Source organism: Anabrus simplex, chromosome 1 (genome assembly GCF_040414725.1).
Source record: "Anabrus simplex isolate iqAnaSimp1 chromosome 1, ASM4041472v1, whole genome shotgun sequence".
In the NCBI taxonomy this organism is placed as follows: domain Eukaryota; kingdom Metazoa; phylum Arthropoda; class Insecta; order Orthoptera; family Tettigoniidae; genus Anabrus; species Anabrus simplex.
In genome coordinates, this window is record NC_090265.1 from 123,000,127 (window position 1) to 123,020,148 (window position 20,022).

General features: G+C 40.3%; 1 protein-coding gene across 1 annotated transcript in view; it reads left to right on the forward strand.

Moving 5' to 3' along the window:
- Nucleotides 1–20,022, forward strand: part of LOC136862579 (protein O-mannosyl-transferase Tmtc2) — a 671,534-nt gene that overhangs the window by 546,497 nt on the left and 105,015 nt on the right. Inside the window, exon 4 of the mRNA XM_068225145.1 lies at nucleotides 19,619–19,704. Coding sequence (XP_068081246.1) covers nucleotides 19,619–19,704 — 86 coding nt within the window. The remainder of the gene's footprint in view (nucleotides 1–19,618; nucleotides 19,705–20,022) is intronic.

Here is a 20,022-nt window from a genome sequence, read left to right on the forward strand (position 1 = left end):
TCGCTGGTTAAATCCCCTCACTCGGGGACTGGGTATTTGTGTTTGCCCCAATGAACACGCAGTAGTGAATACATCCCTGCGCGCTGGGTTGGCGTCCGAGAGGACATCTGCCTGTAAAATAGGGCCAAGTCCACATATGCGGCGCCGTACATTGCTATCAGTTGTGAGAAAAGCGGTGGAAGATTATGCTATTCTTCTTCTGCTCCTTCTTTTAATGGATAATTCAATTTACAGGGACAAGCAGTCCAGACGATATTATAACAATGACACGTGAATGGCAGTCAACAGGTATCTCACTTCCTGCTGTAGAATCCCATTGCTGCAGAATAGACACTGAGAAGAATGTAGTGGAGGAATTGTGTCGTTAACGGGAATCAAACCTTAGTTGTTAGAGCACAGAGCAAGCAAACTTATACTTTTATGCGACTGATGATATTGTGATAATACCCACGGTACCTCGACTTTTACGTGGAATTCACATGACAGAGGCATAGATTTAACTTCAAAGGTCCCCCCACGAACTGAACAGATAGCTGTTGAAATGATAAGTGAAGAGCTAAATCACTGTGCTAACCAGTAATACAGGGGAACAAAAAACACGAAAAAATGTCTATTTTATGAGGTATAATTTACAGCCATCCGTTGAAGAGATCATCATTTGATTTAAATAATTTATCTTCGAATAATTTTAGCCAGTGGAAGATCTTTTGTACAATTTACTTTACGACGCACCGACATAGAAAGGTCTTATGACGACGATGGGATAGGAAAGTCCTAGGAGGGGGAAGGAAGCAGCCGTGGCCTTTTCTTAAATGCTATTTGTTCGGGGCGTCGACCTACAAAGATCGTTTGCCACTACTTGCACCATATGTTATGAACGTACGTGTATTTCGATATTGCGGAAGTGTAAAGTGTTGAATGCGAGGAAAGGAATGTTAAGGACGACACAAACACCCAGTCTCCAAGCCGGGGATATTAATTATTTACAATAAAATACCCTCACCCGGTCGGGAATCGAACCCGGGGCTGCGGGGTGACAGGCGGACGTGTGCCCCCTACACCGCGGGGCCGAAGCCGTGGTCTTAATTAAGGTACAGCCCCAACATTCGAAAAACATCTTCAGGACTGCCGACAGTGGGGCTCGAACCTACTATCTCCCGGATGAAAGCTCACAGCTGCGGGTCCCGAACCGTACGGCCAACTCGCCCGGTAAAGTGAAAGATCAAGGTAGAGCAATTTAACAGGACATTGTTGTGATGGCTCCAGATACACACTGCTTGCACCTTATTAAATATAATCAATGTCGTTTTAATAGATTATCCGCAGATCAACCATTCGAGGATGCGGATGCGGGTGCCGAGAGATGTGACATAGTCAGTAAATACAAACTTAACCTTTTGCCACGTTTCACGGCCGGATGCCCCTCCTTAGGGATGTATTCCCTATCACGTGTTTATTTGGTGGTAAAGAGTGTTGTGTGAATGTAAAAATCTGTGTATTAGGACAAAACGTAAACGCTCAGTCCCTGAGTGAAATGAATATCGCTGAAATTCCCCTCCTGGCTGGAAATCGAAATCGGGACGCTCTGGTCATTCAGTCGATGAGACGGATACATTGACTGCTGAAGTATTGAAAAGAAATTTGAATTCATTGAGCATCGATGGCCAAATTTGGTAATGTTACCACACGTTTATTTCAATTATGATGTTATTCGTTTCACCTGTAGCATCCAATGTCAGACATAAACAAATTAAAAATTAAAATTAAAATCCACAGCCTGTTTCCAGTCATTCAACTGTGTCAGGAATCTTATGAATGAAGTATCCATCTAGCGGTAAGGGTAGAAATTGTGCCAGCTGCCGAAGCCTGTCGCACTCCTCTGGAGCAATGTGTAATGACTAAAAGATGAAATGAAATGATATTGGAGAGTGTTGCTGGAATTAAAGATGGCAGGGAAAACCGGAGTACCAGGAGAAAAACCTGTCCTGCCTTTGCTTTGTCCAGCACAAATCTCACATGGAGTGACTGCGATTTGAACCAGGGAACCCAGCCGTGAGAGGCCAGTACGCTATCACCTGAGCGACGGAGGCTCTTCAGACATAAACAAGTAGGCAATATTTTTGAAAGAGTTTTGCACTCGTTCCTTTGAGAACACCGACGTTAGATCTAAAAGGATGTAGTTCTACGGGTCCATTAAAATGTTCAATATGAGTTTTCCATTTGCCACAAATATTCGATACAGGAGTGGGACGACCATTGTTTAAACGGCTTTTTTGTTCCCATGTAATAGGCAAACAAAGGTCGTAGATTGCTGAAGATCATAATTTAATCTCTGGGTCCCAGTTCTGAGCCAATATGCCAAATTTGACACTTGCAATAAAATTATCAACAGTTCTAACTTTAGCACACTGCGTAAGATTCATTTGTATACGAACCTATACAACTGAACGTATACCACAGAAAAATTGGCACTGGTACCTGTACCAATAAGTAATATATTGCTTTAATGCACAACATGAACACCAGAGATTCCACGCCTCAAACCAACTTCAATATTTCTGTTATTTTCTGTCGAGTGAACTCGTGGCTATACGACATCTCCACACACATCTTGTCACGAACAACGTTTGGAGCATAAATTCCATGCATTAACTTTCGACAGTTGTGCCTGGAAGTCATCTGAAAATTTGCGTCCCAAAATTAGCGATTCAAAATCTGTTACTCAATGTTACCTAGTGGTGGTGGTGGTGATTATTGTTTTAAGAGGAAGTACAACTAGGCAACCATCCTCTATAAAACACTAATCAGAGAGAAAAAATGTAAGGGGTCCGACACTTCGAAAAATGAAGGTATCGGCCAAAGAAAGGCAAGGGCCACGAAGGGCATGAAAATGAAAGACTCCCTAGCCCTTGCAAACCTAATAGCGTCGGGGTCGGAAAAGAACAAGAGTTGACCAAGGGAGGTCAGATAGGATAGATGAAAGTGAGGAACCTGGCACAAGTAAGTGGAAGCAATGCCAGGACTCAGCTGTGGGCCCCGTGGTCGCCAACCCACGCTCCAAAGTTCAGAGCCCCTGGGGCCCCTTTTAGTCGCCTCTTACGACAGGCAGGGGATACTGTGGGTGTTATTCTACCGCCTCCACCCACAGGGGGATCAATGTTACCTAGCAACCGTGCAGGCTGTGATATTAAGTATTGATGGATGTCAATGACTGAGAGATATTTTATAATCATACGCAATTAATTTCATGCTGATCCATACTGAAAAGCAATTACAGGTAGGACAGCGAATGCTAAATGCTACCACCTGTTATTTTGTAAGAATTACATTTGTTCATTTCCGGACTAGTTTCGGTCTCTGAAGACTACCCACAGCCGAATGTTGTAATTAGACAAGTCGTATAACCGTTGCTAAAAATGTATGGAAGAATGTTAGAATGTGTCGTCAGATATTAACATTTAAAACAGTTTGGTTGGAACACTTTAAAAATGACAATCGTGAATATATGGTACAAAATCACATAATACAAATTAAGCCTAAAATATGTTCGTATTATTCGGAGTGGAAACTTAAAAACCCTAACGAAATGTCAAAAGTTAATTGTTAATTGTAGCTTTGTTGATTTTAATTTGTCTGTCAAAGGATACACTACTTCTAATATGGCACAACATTTACCATTAAAATAGATTTTGGACTCTTTTTGAATTTAGTTGCCAATGGTATTGTAACGAGTTGGCGGGGTAGTAGGATCGATTAACACTAGACTGGTAGCTTCAATACTAAGATTTATTAGCTAGGCACTAAAACTACACAAGACTACACACAACTTTTGCTCATAACACACACGTACGCAGTTCGCGCTCTCTCTCTCCCTTCGTTTCTCACTTGTTCTCACACTACACAGTTTTACACTCATACACAAGGTCACACGGCTACGCGTTCTCTCCTTCGCCGACAGTCCGCACTGTAACACACTAGTACGATAATCACGGCAGTTCACACACTTCACTACACTGGCAGTCGCTCACGACTACACCACACCAACTTCTAACTCAGTCTAACTTTCACTAACTCCAGGCAGGTCGTTCCTCTCTTATATACCTGCGATGGCTCTTCTAGAATCGTCCGGATGCTGGTTGGATCCAGGAACATCACGAGATGGAACGCTCCAGATTAATCGTGGAGTCATTTCCATACTCCTCTGCTACAGGACCGCGAGCGGAAGCGAGTGGGGCTTGCCTAGCTTTAAGCGCTGCTAGTGATTGGCGCAGTTGAAGCATAAGGGGTGGGTCTATACGGTGCCGGCCCGGGCCCACTGCCAGTTGACATGGCGGACGCTATGACCATTGCAGTATAATAACTTAAATTAAATGTAGTTACTACTAAACTAAGCATTTTAACAGTATAAGTGATCTATTTTGGAAGCATTGCAGGTGCATAGTGAAGAAGTTTATGTCTGTATACTGGTACTGTTATACACGAACCATTTGTGTTCCATACTGTATTTTGTAAATCTGTTAATTACAGTGGAACCTCTATATCTTGAATCACCTCGGGAAAATTTATTTTGAGCTATCGAAATTTCTAGATATAGAGAATGCCGCGTTTGAGCATATATAGTGCATAATTGAATCATATCTATCTACAGGCTTATACTGAATACAATATTTTTTACAACATTTAAAAATATAATAACAAACTCGTATTTTACGGCATCGCTTTAATTGTTACCCTTATTAAAGTAACTTTTTAGAAGATAGAATACAGTACATACAGTAGTGAAACAAGAAATATACCTCCATTAACACCTTTGGAAAAAATCGTTAGTCTCTTTTGTTTTTCACTGTTAATCTTCTTTCCTTCCACATAATTTTCAACAACATTCATTGAAGTCACAAACACTGTTATTCATATTCGACTGACTCTGTATGTAGGTTCGAATCCACGCAGCCAAGGTTCGTAAATGGAGCTTGTCATCCCCACGACTTCCGGGGTTGCTTTCGTACGTGACCGGTAATGAATTCACACCCGAAAATGAACGAGGCTTCGCCGATTTCCCGATCACTTGAAGTTTGTTTCTCGGTTCCCTTATATTAGCTCCCAGCGTCACTGTAACCCTTTCTTTGCTTTTTATCTGTCTCTCACGAACTACAACTGCTGTATTTCACAGCCAGCATTGTAAAAAATTAGAGTTACAGAGTATTTTTTTTCTTCAAGGGAGGAAATGTTGGCTTCGAGACATCGAGAAATTCGTGCAACCGAATATACGTGAAGAATATGACAAACGGCCGGAAAATTGAAGTTACTTCGAGAAAATGCAAGTAATGGAGTTTCAAAATATCGAGGTTCGACTGTAAATATTTCGTGTCCTTAATATCATGTTGTTACCAGAACGTCAAGCAATTTCTTCACGTTTCGCCACATCATTCCATGGTGAAACATTCCTTATCCTAATGCATTTCCTGGAGTCCGAAACGGAAGTGTACTGTGTCTCGACACACTGCTACGAAGCAATTCAGTGTGTTGAATCAAATATTTCGAAACAGTCAGCTGCGTTATTTCGGCCATCCCTAAAGCGAAGTTACTGTTTTACTGACCACGTTACAAGCCGTGTTCACGCCAGTTGCTGGCCACACACATTGCCAGGTCCTGATTTTCACGACAGTTTGAACGGGTTATATCCTCGAAACTACACCTATGTGTAACGTTTTCTTATCGTTTCGCTTCTCGGCTGTTTATTGGACACTATGTAACATACGTTTTTAAGGACGTATTGGATATAACGGCGAAATCGAACGGTTCCCTCTAAATCTTATGTAAACACTGTATTTAAAAATCGCTCAGTACGACATCGCTTATTACGACATCGCTTATTACGACATCGCTTATTACGACATATCGCATAATATGGCGTATTTTTATCACATTTTCGGGTAAATATGTCAACTACAATGTCCAACGTTTATTATTGTTCGTTACGTGTTTGGAGATTGCAGACGGCAATCTAAAGCTCATTTTCAAACTCTTGTTTTCAGTAGATTATAGATTTCAAATCAATCTCCATTAAAGAGTCGAGGCAAGCATCGCTGTGAAGATATCGAAAAAGAAAGTAAAAGTGTTTAATATTGAAGAAAAGTCACAAATAATGGCGATTACAAAATGGAGAAACGAACGTCAATGTCGCCGAGGAATTGGGTGTAGCGCACTCAACGATTTCTACAGTTTGGAGGGACAGAGAGATCATCTCATTCATTAGCCAAGACCGTGCGGGACGTACTGTGTAAACATTGTAAGAAGGAATCTTTTCAGTCTCACTCCACAAATACTGTCTTTCAAACTTCAGTACATGTTTCACTTACGGTTTTTTGTAGTTTTAAATCTACTGTGTGTTTAGTCATCAGCCCGAAGGCTGGTTGGATCCTCAACAGCTCCGCCATCAGCTGTCATAGATGGCCTAGGCATCACCGAACAGGAGTACTAGGGAAATGAGGAGTGAGGTAGTTTCCCGTTGCTTTCCTCACTGAGCCAGAAGTTGCTATTACATATCAGTCTGCTACGCCCACTGAAATGTAAGCACCAACCGACCCTATGATCAATACTTTCACACCATTCATAGCAGGGACTGGCTGCATAAGGAATGACATTACTAGCATCGCTCATACCTCAGTCACTTTCATATTGTCAGAGCCAAGGATAAGACAGAGACAGATCAATGAAAGTAACAAAATTGCTCTAGCCCATAGTAGAAGACATAGTGCACTGTAAACACTAGGTCCAGCCAGCAAAGGCACAAATCTACTGCATTTTGTTAATTAACCATGTAACTGTGCAGTTTAAAACTTAGATATGACATTTTTGTAATAAAAATTAAAACTGGTTTGTGCGACTATAGCTTATAACGACAGTTAATTGACTGCCCCTTCTTAGTCGTTATAAACGTTTCGACTGTATTTATCAACTATATGCGAAAAGGCCTCACAAATAAACGGACAAAAGTTTGGTATTTCGACATACCGTACAATATTTTTCCTCGTATTGCAAACTAGCGAAAATGAGAAACTAGCGAATTTGCAGGTAAGGTCTAGATTTTACTGTTAAGGCTACCATGATTTACTCTCTGGCAATGCATATATCAGAACAATATTGGTTGTGTTCATTTTGCTATGCTCATATGTATGTGACGTACCGCACTCTAGGAATGTATGTATGCACTCCTACAGCATAATGAACTTACGGTTCATTTTCCTTTACACGTCGGCGTAGGAAATTGAACACAACTACAATTGTGCTGATGGAATGCATATCCCTATGTGGCTGGGAGGCGTGAGTAGTCTTAAAGAAAATAACGGATAGGTAGAGCATTGTAAGATATAACTTTTTGCCCGAACATCGACGATGTATAATCTTGTAGAAAAGATGCAACGTGACATATCTTTAATTCCGACCTGGCTTACTATCAACCGACTAAGAATGAATCATACTAAAACTAATAATATCATATTTCACAAACCATTATGTACATTTCCTTTAGCATCAACTTTATGTTTCTACGACCAAGTGATACCTCGAGTTCAAGCAACCAAATAGCTGCCTCTGTGGATTAGTGGTAGAGTGTCGGCCTCCGGATCCCAAGATAGCGGGTTCAAACCCGACAGAGGTAGTCGGATTTTTGAAGGGCGGAAAAAAGTCCATTCGACACTTCATGTCATACGATGTCCGCATGTAAATGATCTCTGGTGACACATTTGGTGTTTACCCGACAAAATTAATTAAATCTCAGCCATAGACGCCCAAGAGAGTTGCGGTTTACTCGCTCTGCCATCTAGTGGGCCTAGAGTAAAACGGAACGTCGAAATTGACGAGCAGACAGCCAGATGGCGTCAACTTGAAATGTCTGCACACGGTAGCTGAGGCCATACGATTATTATTTTTTATTATTAGCAACCAAATTTTTAGGACTTAGCATAGATGAGTCGCTAACGTGGGAGAATCACACGACTAGCGACCAGTACACTCCTGCTAGTTGTGTACTCAGCCGATTAAAATACAAAGTTTCTCGTGGATTGTTGAAGAGTACTCATCATGCACTAATTGAAAGTCACCTGAATTACATGATTCATATCTGGGCATGTTGCAGTAAATAACAATTTAAACAGATCAGTCTCTTGCAGAAAAGAGCACTGAAAATACTCTTGAACTTACCCACCTTAACACCAACCATACAGGTCTACCAGTATTGTAATGTGCTGTCATTAGAGGGTCTTCAAAAAAAGCCTTAGCTATTATGTTGTCTGTCTGTCTGTCTGTCTGTCTGTCTGTCTGTCTGTCTGTTAGGTTATCAGCCCAGAGGCTGGTTGGATCCTCAAATAGCATCACCAAAGGCTATGCAGTTATGGGGAAACCACAAAAACCAATCGCAGTACCAAAATGAGGCGTACTAGGCAAGATGAGTGAAGTAGTTTGCCGTTGCTTTCCTCACTGGGCCAGACAGTGATATTGTAGCACAACTAACCCTATGAGCAACACCTTTCATGACACTCAGACACACTGGTTGTGCTCGGAATGTCTATTATGTTGTATAAATTGAAAAATGGACAAGCTCATTCGAACACTCTATAGAACTTCAATTCTGATTTATACAGTACAAGATTATATACTAAAATTCACTGTAAATCAAATTCTACTATGTATGGCACTAATTCTTTATGGCATTACTCTGTAAAGATTTTCAATAACCTTCCTGAACATATTCGACAAGCCAGTAAATTACCAATCTTTGAAACCTAGCTTGTTAATTTTCTAAAAGTAAAAATATCAAGCCTATAGAGTACCTATTTAGTATACTATGTTACTGCTGTTCAGATTTGGTTTCTATCACTATGATACCTTAATATTATAATTCATTGTACAGTGTATTATATTTTTGTCCTAGAATCTGATGTTCTCCAATCTCACCTCTGTTGCCAAATGTAATTAATTGTACAGCACCATTATGGGTCTTGGCTTAGGTGCCTCTTTTGAAATAAATAAATAAATAAATAAATAAATAAATAAATAAATAAATAAATAAATAAATAAATAAATAAATAAATAAATAAATAAATAAATATCTCGCATTTGCAGCTCTTTCTCTATGGCTAACACATAAACTACTTACTTACACCACGGCCCAACAGCCCCGAAGGGCCATGGCCTACCGAGCGACCACTGCTCAACCCGAAGGACTGCATATTATGAGGTGTCGTGTAGTCAGCACGGCGAATCCTCTCGGCCGTTAGTCTTGGCTTCCTAGACCGGAGCTAACACATAAAACGAGCCATGAAATAATACATGCATTTTACACGAATCGCAATTTATTTCAGCTCTCCTGATAAATTGAGAAAGGCCTACACTTTCGTTAGTTTTCCACATGGGGCACGATATTTGATCTCACCTTAAAGCAGGTTATAAGACGCATGCGTAGACTTTTACTTACTTTGGACACAGTGGAATATCGCTTAGAATTATCTGCTTCTCTCTCATGCATGATTTAAATGACATGAAAAGAACTTTCCTCTCCTCTTTTTTCTTCCTTTTATTTCTGTCGTATTTGTTAATGAACCGCCAGATAACCAGAGGAGAGAGCTATGTAAACACATTCTCCCCAAGCCCAGGTACTGCGGTGGTGACAAGATGTGTGACGTCACAAGATTAATGATGGGCTGCTCCAGCCGTGTTGTCCAGCCGGCACGCAGCACAGCGGCAGATCTCGGCACTAAGATATTAACATGGCGGTGACAAGGGGTGGGCGGGAAAGGCGTGGTAATTAGTCCCACCGCTCATCACGGAGTTAAATAGCTCCACAAAGAGAGATAGGGGCTGAATGAGGCCTTACATGAGAAGGCTAAAAGAGGGAGGAAGTATTATTGAATAACTTCAAGTCTGCAAAGCGCGGTATTCAGTGGCCAACGTGCTATAGGTAGATTTATAATAGTTTCTTTAGAGTGACCAGCGGTTCAAAGGTTCGCATGACGTGAACATGAAGAGAGAGAGATGCGCGTATATTTTACCCTTCGTAGTCCTTCTATACAACGATTCATGCTTACTGTGCCATGAATATTGGAATAAGTTAAACCGAGCGAGTTGGTCGGTCTAGAAAGTCAAGAATAACGGCCCAGAGATTCGTCGTGCTGACCACACGACACCTCGTAATCTGCAGGCCTTCGGGCTGAGCAGCGGTCGCTTGGTAGGCCAGGCCCTGCAAAGGCTGTAGTGCCATGGGGGTTTGAGGGGGGAAGGGAGCGAGTTGGCCATGTGATACGAGTCGCGGTAGCCCTATTAATGGATTTCCAGCGTTTTGCACTTTCATACCAGGAAAATGCTGGGACTGTACCCCTCTCGTGCACCTATTTCGAAGAGAAAAGTACTTTTTGCCAATTCTTTATTTATTAAAAGCTTGCAAAATGCGATCGAATTTTCTAAAGGTTACAAGAAGAACGTGAGGGAGTCATATTACGCATATACATACATACATACATACATACATACATACATACATGTACATACATACATACATACATACATACATACATACATACATACATACACATTATAATTATAGACCGTTATGCCTTTCAGCGTTTAGTCTGCAAGCCTCTGTGTATTTACAAAACATCGCCATAATCCTCTATTTGCAACCAGTGCTGTGGCCTCATTTACTAACATACCTCTTATTTTTAAATCATTAGAAACTGAGTCTAACCACCGTCGTCTTGCTCTCCCTCTACTTCTGTTAGCCTCTATAACAGTCCATTATTCTCCTAGGTAACCTATCCTCCTCCATTCGACTCACATTACCCCACCACCGAAGCCGGTTTATGTGTTGAGCTTCATCCATCGAGTTCATTCCTAACTTAGCCTTTATCTCCTTATTCTGAGTTCTCTCCCGCCATTGTTCCCTCCTGTTTGTACCAGCAATCATGCTCGCTAACTTCATGTCTCTTATTTCTAACTTATGAATAAGATATCCTGAGTCCACCCAGCTTTCGCCCCGTAAAGCAAATTTGGTCTGAAAACAGACCGATGTGAAGATAGCTTCGTCCGGGAGCTGACTTCCTTCTTACAGAATACTGTTGATAACAACTGCGAGTTCACTGCATTAGCTTTACTACACCTTGGTTCAATCTCACTATATTACCACCATGGGGGAACACACAACCTAAGTACTTTAAATTACCTACCTGTTCAAGCTTTGTATCACCAATCTGACATTCAATTCTGTTGAATTTCTTACCAACCGACATCAATTTAGTCTTCGAGATGCTAATTTTCATACACTTTTGAAAAAATAATGGTAATATATTGTATAGAACTAAATACATTATTCTTGCTCACAAATTTAAATCACTTTACTTGAACATATTAACTCCAGTAACTTAGTACGTTTGACACATCTAAAAGAACACATATTTCAAAGGATCACCACAGTGTTTCACACTTTCACCACTTGCATCTAAGTGGAACTAATAACACAAAGGTTCATATAATGTGAACATACAGTAAAACAAACATATATAACAGTAAATGTACCAAGAACACAACAAGAGGCTTTTATATAGGGGTGAACATAAAAATCATCATCGGGTACACTGCGGAAAGAAGCAGCGCAAGTGTAATGTATGTTCAAGTACGTTATTAGGATATGATGAAATACACAACATACAATAGTACTCCTTCACGATGAGATAATCGTCGTGGTCATCTTCTGATCACTGGGGGTAGTAGCAAGACTGTTGTCAAATAGACATTACGACGTTCGCATGAAGTATTGATCTTATAAGTCATCATGGAAATAGTATAAGGAGAATATGTACATGTGAAGTATGTAATAGAGAATTTCCCACGGTGGATGCGTTCAAGAACTTAAAAAAACACTTCTACAACATTCTGAGGAGAAGTTTTATGCAAGAACGAAATGTGCAGGGGTACGCTTTCACCAAGAAGGAAACTCAACACTCCCTGGAGAGAAACTGTACAAGTGTCAATAATGTAATAATACGTTTTCGCGAACTGTTGATCTCGAAAAACGGAATTTCATCCACTCGGAGGTCAGACTACACAAGTGTTCAAGATGCAGTAATATGTCCTCACGTAACAAACTAGGAAATAAACTATATAATAATGCTCCTCAGGACCTGCTCACCTAATGAGTTAAACTGAGCACTGTCCCTGCATTGCAGGAGGCCATAGCCCTTACGGATTCACAAGGCTATTTATTTATTTATTTATTTATTTATTTATTTATTTATTTATTTATTTATTTATTTATTTATTTATTTATTTAATGAAACATGTCATGTGTCGAAAATGAAGTGTAGAACAATTATTTTGCATGCATTCCGTCAAGGAAATACTGAAGGACGCAATTAATGAGACACACATTAGGGACTTGATATGAAGTTCGTGCCCACGAATGGGTGAATCGAGACGACAGTCACTTCCTTCACATTCGTCGCTCTTTCCTAACCCAACGTCACCGTGAGCTCGTATAACGGCTAGCAAGTACAACATTGACATAAATATTTTTTTTACGTCGCACCGACGCAGATATTTCTTATGGTGACGATGAGATAGGAAACGGCTGGGAGTGGAAAGAAAGCAACCGTGGTCTTAACTGAGGTACAGCTCCAGTATTTTGATTGCCTAGTATGAAATTTGGTAACCAAGGAAAAGCATCCTCAGGGCTGTCAACAGTGGAGGTTCGAAACCGCTATCTCCCGAATGCAAGCTGACAAAATGATCTACTCTATCCCTTTGTAGCAACAGTGTTGTGAGTTCACATCGTAAAATTCCGCGCTTTTCGAACATCGTTCTTCCTGAAAATGAAATCTCCAACAAATCAGAGATAACGTCTGCACTATGTGTTTCACAAGAAGTAGAGCCTTTCCTGTGAAAAAGTATTTTAAAGAACACGACATCGATTAGTCACTTATTTAATGACCCGAAAATCAATCAATCAACGCTGATCCGCATTTAATGTAGTCATTTTATCAACTATTTAGTTAGCCTTCTCTTAAATTATTTGGCAGATGAAAATGTATCGAACATTTCCTCTGGTCTAAATCCCTAAATTACTCTTCCCATAATCGAATATTTAATTTACTTTGAACAGCAGCTCTATCTTCGAATTATGATGTTTTTCAACCCTTAAAAGCTCCACTCAAACTTATTCGTCTACTAATATCATTCCACGCCTCCTCTTAATTGACAGCTTGGAACATACCGCCTAGTCGAGCGGTTTGTCTCGTTACTCCCAGGTCTTCCCTGCTTTAAGACTGTAACATTTTTGTAACACTACTCGTTTATTGGATATCACTCAGAACAAATCGAACTGCCTTACTTTATGTCTTTCACAGTTCTCGAATCAAGAATTGGTGATGAGTTTCCCATACAGTGGAACAATCCTCTAATTGGGGTCTTACAACTGACTTATACGCCCTCTCCTTTACTGCCTTACTATAACTCCTCAATGCCCCCACGACCTTTATTTGATCATTCATTAGGTACACACAGTGATCCTCATGAGGTATTTTCATCCAAGAACGTCGTAATTAAAACTGAGAAGACATTTTCTCTTGGTGAAACTTATGTCATGTCATTGACTGCTGTTCATCTCACAACTTTGTCTACGTCTCTTTGCAGTCGATGACAGTGTAAGGACTGCTCAGTGCAGACGTGATACGACCTTTCTTTCAAATTATAATGGAAGTATGTCTACTCACCTCAGTGTAATGAAATGGCGTATGGCTTTTAGTGCCGGGAGTGTCCGAGGACAAGTTCGGCTCGCCAGATGCAGGTCTTTTGATTTGACTCCTGTAGGCGACCTGCGCGTCGTGATAAGGATGAAATGATGATGAAGACGGCACATACACCGAGCCCCCGTGTCAGCGAAATTAACCAATTATGGTTAAAATTCCTGACCCTGCCGGGGATCGAACCCGGGCCCCCTGTGACCAAAGGCCACCACGCTAACAATGTAGCCATGGAGCCGGACACGTCAGTGTGACTGCCGATAAAAAACGCAGAAGATATTGTCTTTGAATGGTCTCTTCTTGCGTTCTTATGAAAAATTGAAGACCTGAACATCGTGGCCGATGAAGAACGCAATTGGCTTTCACTCCTTGAATTTGAACTGTGCGTGTAAACTTGATAAAATTGTGTTTTTTTATCATACTGGTGTATACAATGTATATATTCAGTTCGTCATACACTAAATAAACAAACTTCCATGCGCATGTAACCACGGTACTTGGTATGGAAGTGGCTACCAATGTGTTGGCAATCGCCTTTGATCCAATAAATATTTGTCATTGCTAGGCTTACGTAATGGTACCACCTCCTGTGTGGGGGGGGAGGGGGACGACGCAGACGAAGAATACACCCACGATATCCCTACCTGTCGCAAGAGTTGACTAAAACGAGCGACCAAGGGATGATATTTTTGGGACCATGAGATGATCTGTGATTAGTACCATTACGTGAGGAACACCATGGGTCTGTGATTAGTATCATTGGGGGAGGAGGGCGATGGGTTTACATTTCCTCTGATTATTACCAATATATGAGAGGAACACTAAGGGCCTACGTAACCTGTGATTAATAACACTATGTGAGGAACACCATGGGTCTACTTTACCAGTGATTAGTACCATTATGATTGGTCGTTGACCTGTATTTTGGACCCACTTGGACAACAAACATCATCCATATATTATTTTGCTTTGGAAGCAATCCCTTGTTCCGTTTATGCCATTGTTTTAAGTTATTTTACACAAAGGTGGAGCATTTCGTGTCGGATCCACGGATTGTGTTCAGTTCATAATCATTCTTCATCCTCGTCTTTTTGAATTCAAGTCAGTGGATAGATTTTGTAATTTAAAAAATCATATTATTGCGCTTCATCATGTATCATTAGGGGTCGATGACCTAGGTGTTAGGCTCCTTTAGACAACAAGCATCATCGTAATGGTACCTGATTTAAGAGTAAGCTATTACGAGCGGTTTATCGCAAATAATTTCACATTAATTTTCAAGTTTATATTTTGAAATTAAACGTAGTTAGTCATATATCAGATCCCTCTGAGACTGTTTGTGCAAAATTTCATTAAATATGGTTCAGTGGTTTAGACGTGAAGTCCTTTCGGAAGGCAGACAGACGTCATATTATCATTCTGTAGATACATTAAAATTCTAAGGAGGGTAGTCTTCAAATCTTCCTAATCTCTGGGCTTGTATTCATTTCTAAAATTGGCATATTGGTAGAGGTTTAGAAGTCATGATATTCTGAGATTTCAGTATGTTTCCTAATTATTAGCTCTTAAAATTTACTTCCGCCACCAAGGGAATGAGAAGATGATGATGAGGATTGGTTTAAGGAGCCTACCACATAGCTCATTGGCTAATGATGATCGGCAAACTTTTACTAGAGCACACTGCGATTCTAGTCAGATTCATCTAGCACTTGGGTACCGGAACATGCCAACAGACGAAGACCGATGTATGCTTACTTGTTCCTATGGTTAAACATCGCACTAACTCATCGAAGGTTTCCAGCGGCTCTCGCGTGGAAAGGGGCTAACAGAATACAGCGGCTATGCAGGTATGCTCCACACTGGTGCAGACATGAGGAAGAGTATGTTCTTCGTTAAGTATTCCCGATAACGCCCGACGTTCACGAGTCAGGCAACGCTACTGAAAATTCTGCCATCTGTGCACTGGCAGGTTCACGATGAATATATAAATTCTGAAAAGGGCATCTGTGTCCGTTCTAAATTTCTATACCATTCGAAACTGACCAGGTGCTGCAGCTGCTTTTTAATAATTCAACAGCTGTTTATTCCTCGTTTAATATACATGTTATTGTTGAAGGTTATCACTGCCAGCGTATGCTTGTTACTGTGTGTTGAATATAATAGCTTCATTTAAGATCGGAATAGTTAAGTACAGAATGATCCGTGTTAAATTAAGAAAACTCTAAAAAGGTTTCAAAGATAAAGGAGAATTTAAAAATAGTATCTGAAATTCCTTGCTGGAGAAACGATTACACAACTTACCATCTCGATGTATCAGACAGTTCAATACTCCACTTTATCCCAGTGTTCGGCGTTAAAAATTCGCTTCATGAATACTATACTGTGCAAAGTAGAAGTACAATGTGATATGTAGCTGGAAGTTTACCGTATGATTAAAAAAAAAAAAATCTTTTTTGACTTCTGATTTGCCATGGATCATGTTATGAATAACATTCTCCCGACCTTAAAGTAAAGTGGTATATTCACTACATAGTAACAAACCACTCACTTTTGTTCCATTAAGACTGCATTATCAATACTTTGACCCAAAAATATACAATAGCACATTGTTTGTGTAATTTCATACTCTGAATCACTTAAGTATTCGTACATTTTCAATATCAGGCAGGGTCTGTCGAAAAACATTCGACAGATTTGATGAAAAACTGCACTGTTGCGGAGTATAAAAATATATCTCATAAACCTAAGAATATTATTCATCACAGCTTCCCAATAAATGTTGAGTTGCCGGGCTGAGTGGCTCAGACGGTTAAGGCGCTGGCCTTCTAACCCCAACTTGGCAGGTTCGATCCTGGCTCAGTCCGGTGGTATTTGAAGGTGCTCAAATACGACAGCCCCGTGTCGGTAGATTTACTGGCACGTTAAAGAACTCCTGCGGGACTAAATTCCGGCACCTCGGCGTCTCCAAAGACCTTAAAAAGTAGTTAGTGGGACGTAAAGCAAATAACATTATTATTATTAAATGTTGAGTTACGGGCCGAAAGAGTATAACAGTGTAATAAAGTTGATAAAATGAATGGCAACATTGTTAGAATTGGATCCGCACATTTCCTCCCACATTACGTAAATTCCATTAATGTAAGTAATTTAGCTCCAGAAACGGGTTTCGACTTTGCGCCGCGAAATATCGTTGTGTGACAATGATAAGGGATTAATACTGACCAGCAGCACATGCATCACTTGTAGATCGAAAATTCGTTGACGTCGTTCATGTAAATACTGAACCTTAGACAACAGAACCTTCCAGGTCAGAGTTCTAAGCTGAAATGTTATCACATAGAGGTTTTTCTAGGCTCGACGACGATTTTTTGTTAGAAGAAGTCAATAACCTCAATCATAAGGATGGTGGCATTGAAATATCTTACCGGTTAGAAAGTGTATCCCTAATGGAGTGGATTCATTTCTATATTATGGCGCAATTCTCCTACCCTGAGTGGTTGAGTAAAAGAAAGATCAACTCGATGTGTTTTATAGTTTCTACGGACCACAAACAGCTAAGAGAGAAGGAGTGATAAAACATTGAATGTCTATATTAAACTTCAAGATCCTTTAAAATTACAATAGAATCATTTTGCTGTATGTGAGAAACATTGATTAACTTTAGGTACTTGAACCAGAAAAGAAATATGAACATTTTCAAATTAACAAACTTAAGATCGGAATAGTTAAGCACAGCATGATTTATTGCAATAGAGAGGTATCTCGGTGGGACTACTTATTTAGAGTCGTATAAAAACAAAAGGAATTTAAAACTTAAGTTAAATAACAAAAAAATACGACAAACACTTACGTGAAAACCTACGACTTTGAGTAGACTGAGCGGAACTGTGAAATATTACTTCTGCTTCTTCTTCTTCTTCTTCTTCTTTTGCTACCGCTTTTCCCACACCTGTGGGCTCGCGGGTGCGTACTGCGTCTCACATGTGGATTTGGCCATGCTTTACATCCGGATGCCCTTCCTGACGCCAACCCTATATGGAGGAATGTAATTACTATTGCTTGTTTCTATGGTGGTTTGTAGTGTTGTATGTTGTCTGAATATTTGTTTTCGTATTATTTTGAAGTGTTAATTGTTGCAACTACTAACGATCTATTAGTTCTGTATATCGTGACTGACTGAGGGGTTGTTAAGATAACTAACAAGATTAACGCATAAGATAACTTTACCTACCGAGCTTGATAGCTGCAGTCGCTTAAGTGCGACCAGTATCCAGTAATCCGGAGATAGTGGGTTCGAATCCCACTGTCGGAAGTCCTGAAAATGGGTTTCCTTGGTTTACTGTTTTCACACCAGGCAAATGCCGGGGCTGTACCTTAATTAAGGCCACGGCCGCTTCCTTCCACTTCCTAGGCCTTTCCTATCCCATCGTTGCCATAAGACATATATCTGTCGGTGCGACGTAAAGCAAATAGCAAAAAAATAATAATAATAATAATAATTACTTTACCTTGTATACATCAATACTCAAGCTAGTGAATATTTCAGTAGCTACTGTATTTCGAGTGGCGTCAGGCACGTCAGCTCATGGTAATGCAGCTTTTCAAGGACTATAACATTACCGCATTAAACAAGAAGCAACTAGTATTTAATAATATTAATTTTATAATTTTACTTATGTTTATTATCCACGTTTTTTCTCAATTTACACACGTTGATGGTTGTTTTTTTTTCTGTATAATCTACTTTGTCTTTGGATAAGGTAAAATGGAGAAGTTTTTTGCCGATATTTCCGTTTCCTTTAATTTTCGTATTTGTTAGCATTAATACCGAAGTTTTACTGTGCTGTTTTGGCCGCAATTAAAAACGGCTTACTGTGATAATTTGTGTACCATTCGGTCGTGTATTGTGAAGCCCTCTTCAGTTGCAGACTCGCAGCTATGTTATCTCAAGCTTCAAACCACTTCATTCTAATTAGACTTAAGTCTTCATTCAGTTTCACTTTAGTAGCTTAATCGAGTGCTCTTATTTCCCGCCGCTTGTTTGATATCCTTTGGAACTATTTAATCCAGTTCGTTTATGAGAGGTGCAGAAGTGTACATAAAGTGAAAGTGTTCAGATAACTTCTGAGGAATTCAAAATAAAATTAAAACATATCTTGTTAGTTAAAATCCAGCAGCCATGGTCACGAAAGTCAAGCAATACGACCGAAAACCCGTCACGTTGAAATGTCGTATGGCTTTTAGTGCCGGGATATCCCAGGACGGGTTCGGCGCGCCAGGTGCAGGTCTTTCTATTTGACACCTGTAGGCGACCTGCGCGTCGTGATGAGGATGAAATGATGACGAAGACAACACATACACCCAGCCCCCGGGCCATTGGAATCAATTAATTAAGGTTAAATTCCCCGACTCGACCGGGAATCGAACCCGGGACCCTCTGAACCGAAGTCCAGTACGCTGACCGTTCAGCCTACGAGACGGACACCCGTCACATTGATCACAGAATTGTCCAGTAATGTTGACGGCGGACGTTTTGGGAGTCCCTAGGTGAGAAATGTATGGACATTAAGATTGTTTACACATTTGCGTTTATTGCGAATCATACAGCTGACTATCACTTCGATATATTTTGTAAAAATCATTCAGAGTAGCACAATCTATTCTGCTCGTTGGCTGAACGGTCTACGTACTGGCAAAACAAGGAAATATAACCACAGCCTAGACTAGATATTATTATTATTATTATTATTATTATTATTATTATTATTATTATTATATGCTTTATTTGACTAGTGATGCTGTTAATAACATGTGTTTTCTTATTACAGGGGGAATTTGCTGCAGAGCCGCGAGCAGTACGACGAAGCGATCCACAGCTACGAATTGGCCATCCAATATCGCCCAACATTAGCAGGTGAGGTCAATAGCAAGGAACGCCTGTGACTTCATCTTATTAAAACACGTTCGTTCATAATGTTTTAGTACGTACGTATCTGTGTCCTGTGGACCGCTGGGACGACATTGGCGAATATTGTATTAGGGTACCGGTATATCGCCATGCCATCGTGGTGGTACAATATGGGATATTATTGGATTCAGTTCGCACTTGCATCCGGTGAGCATTTCTTGTATTTGATAACCACTGCTACGTCCCTCACGAGTTTGAACATGTTACTGTACGTTGTCTTCAATACCTGCTTGAGATCCTTTACTAACACGAGAATGCACGATC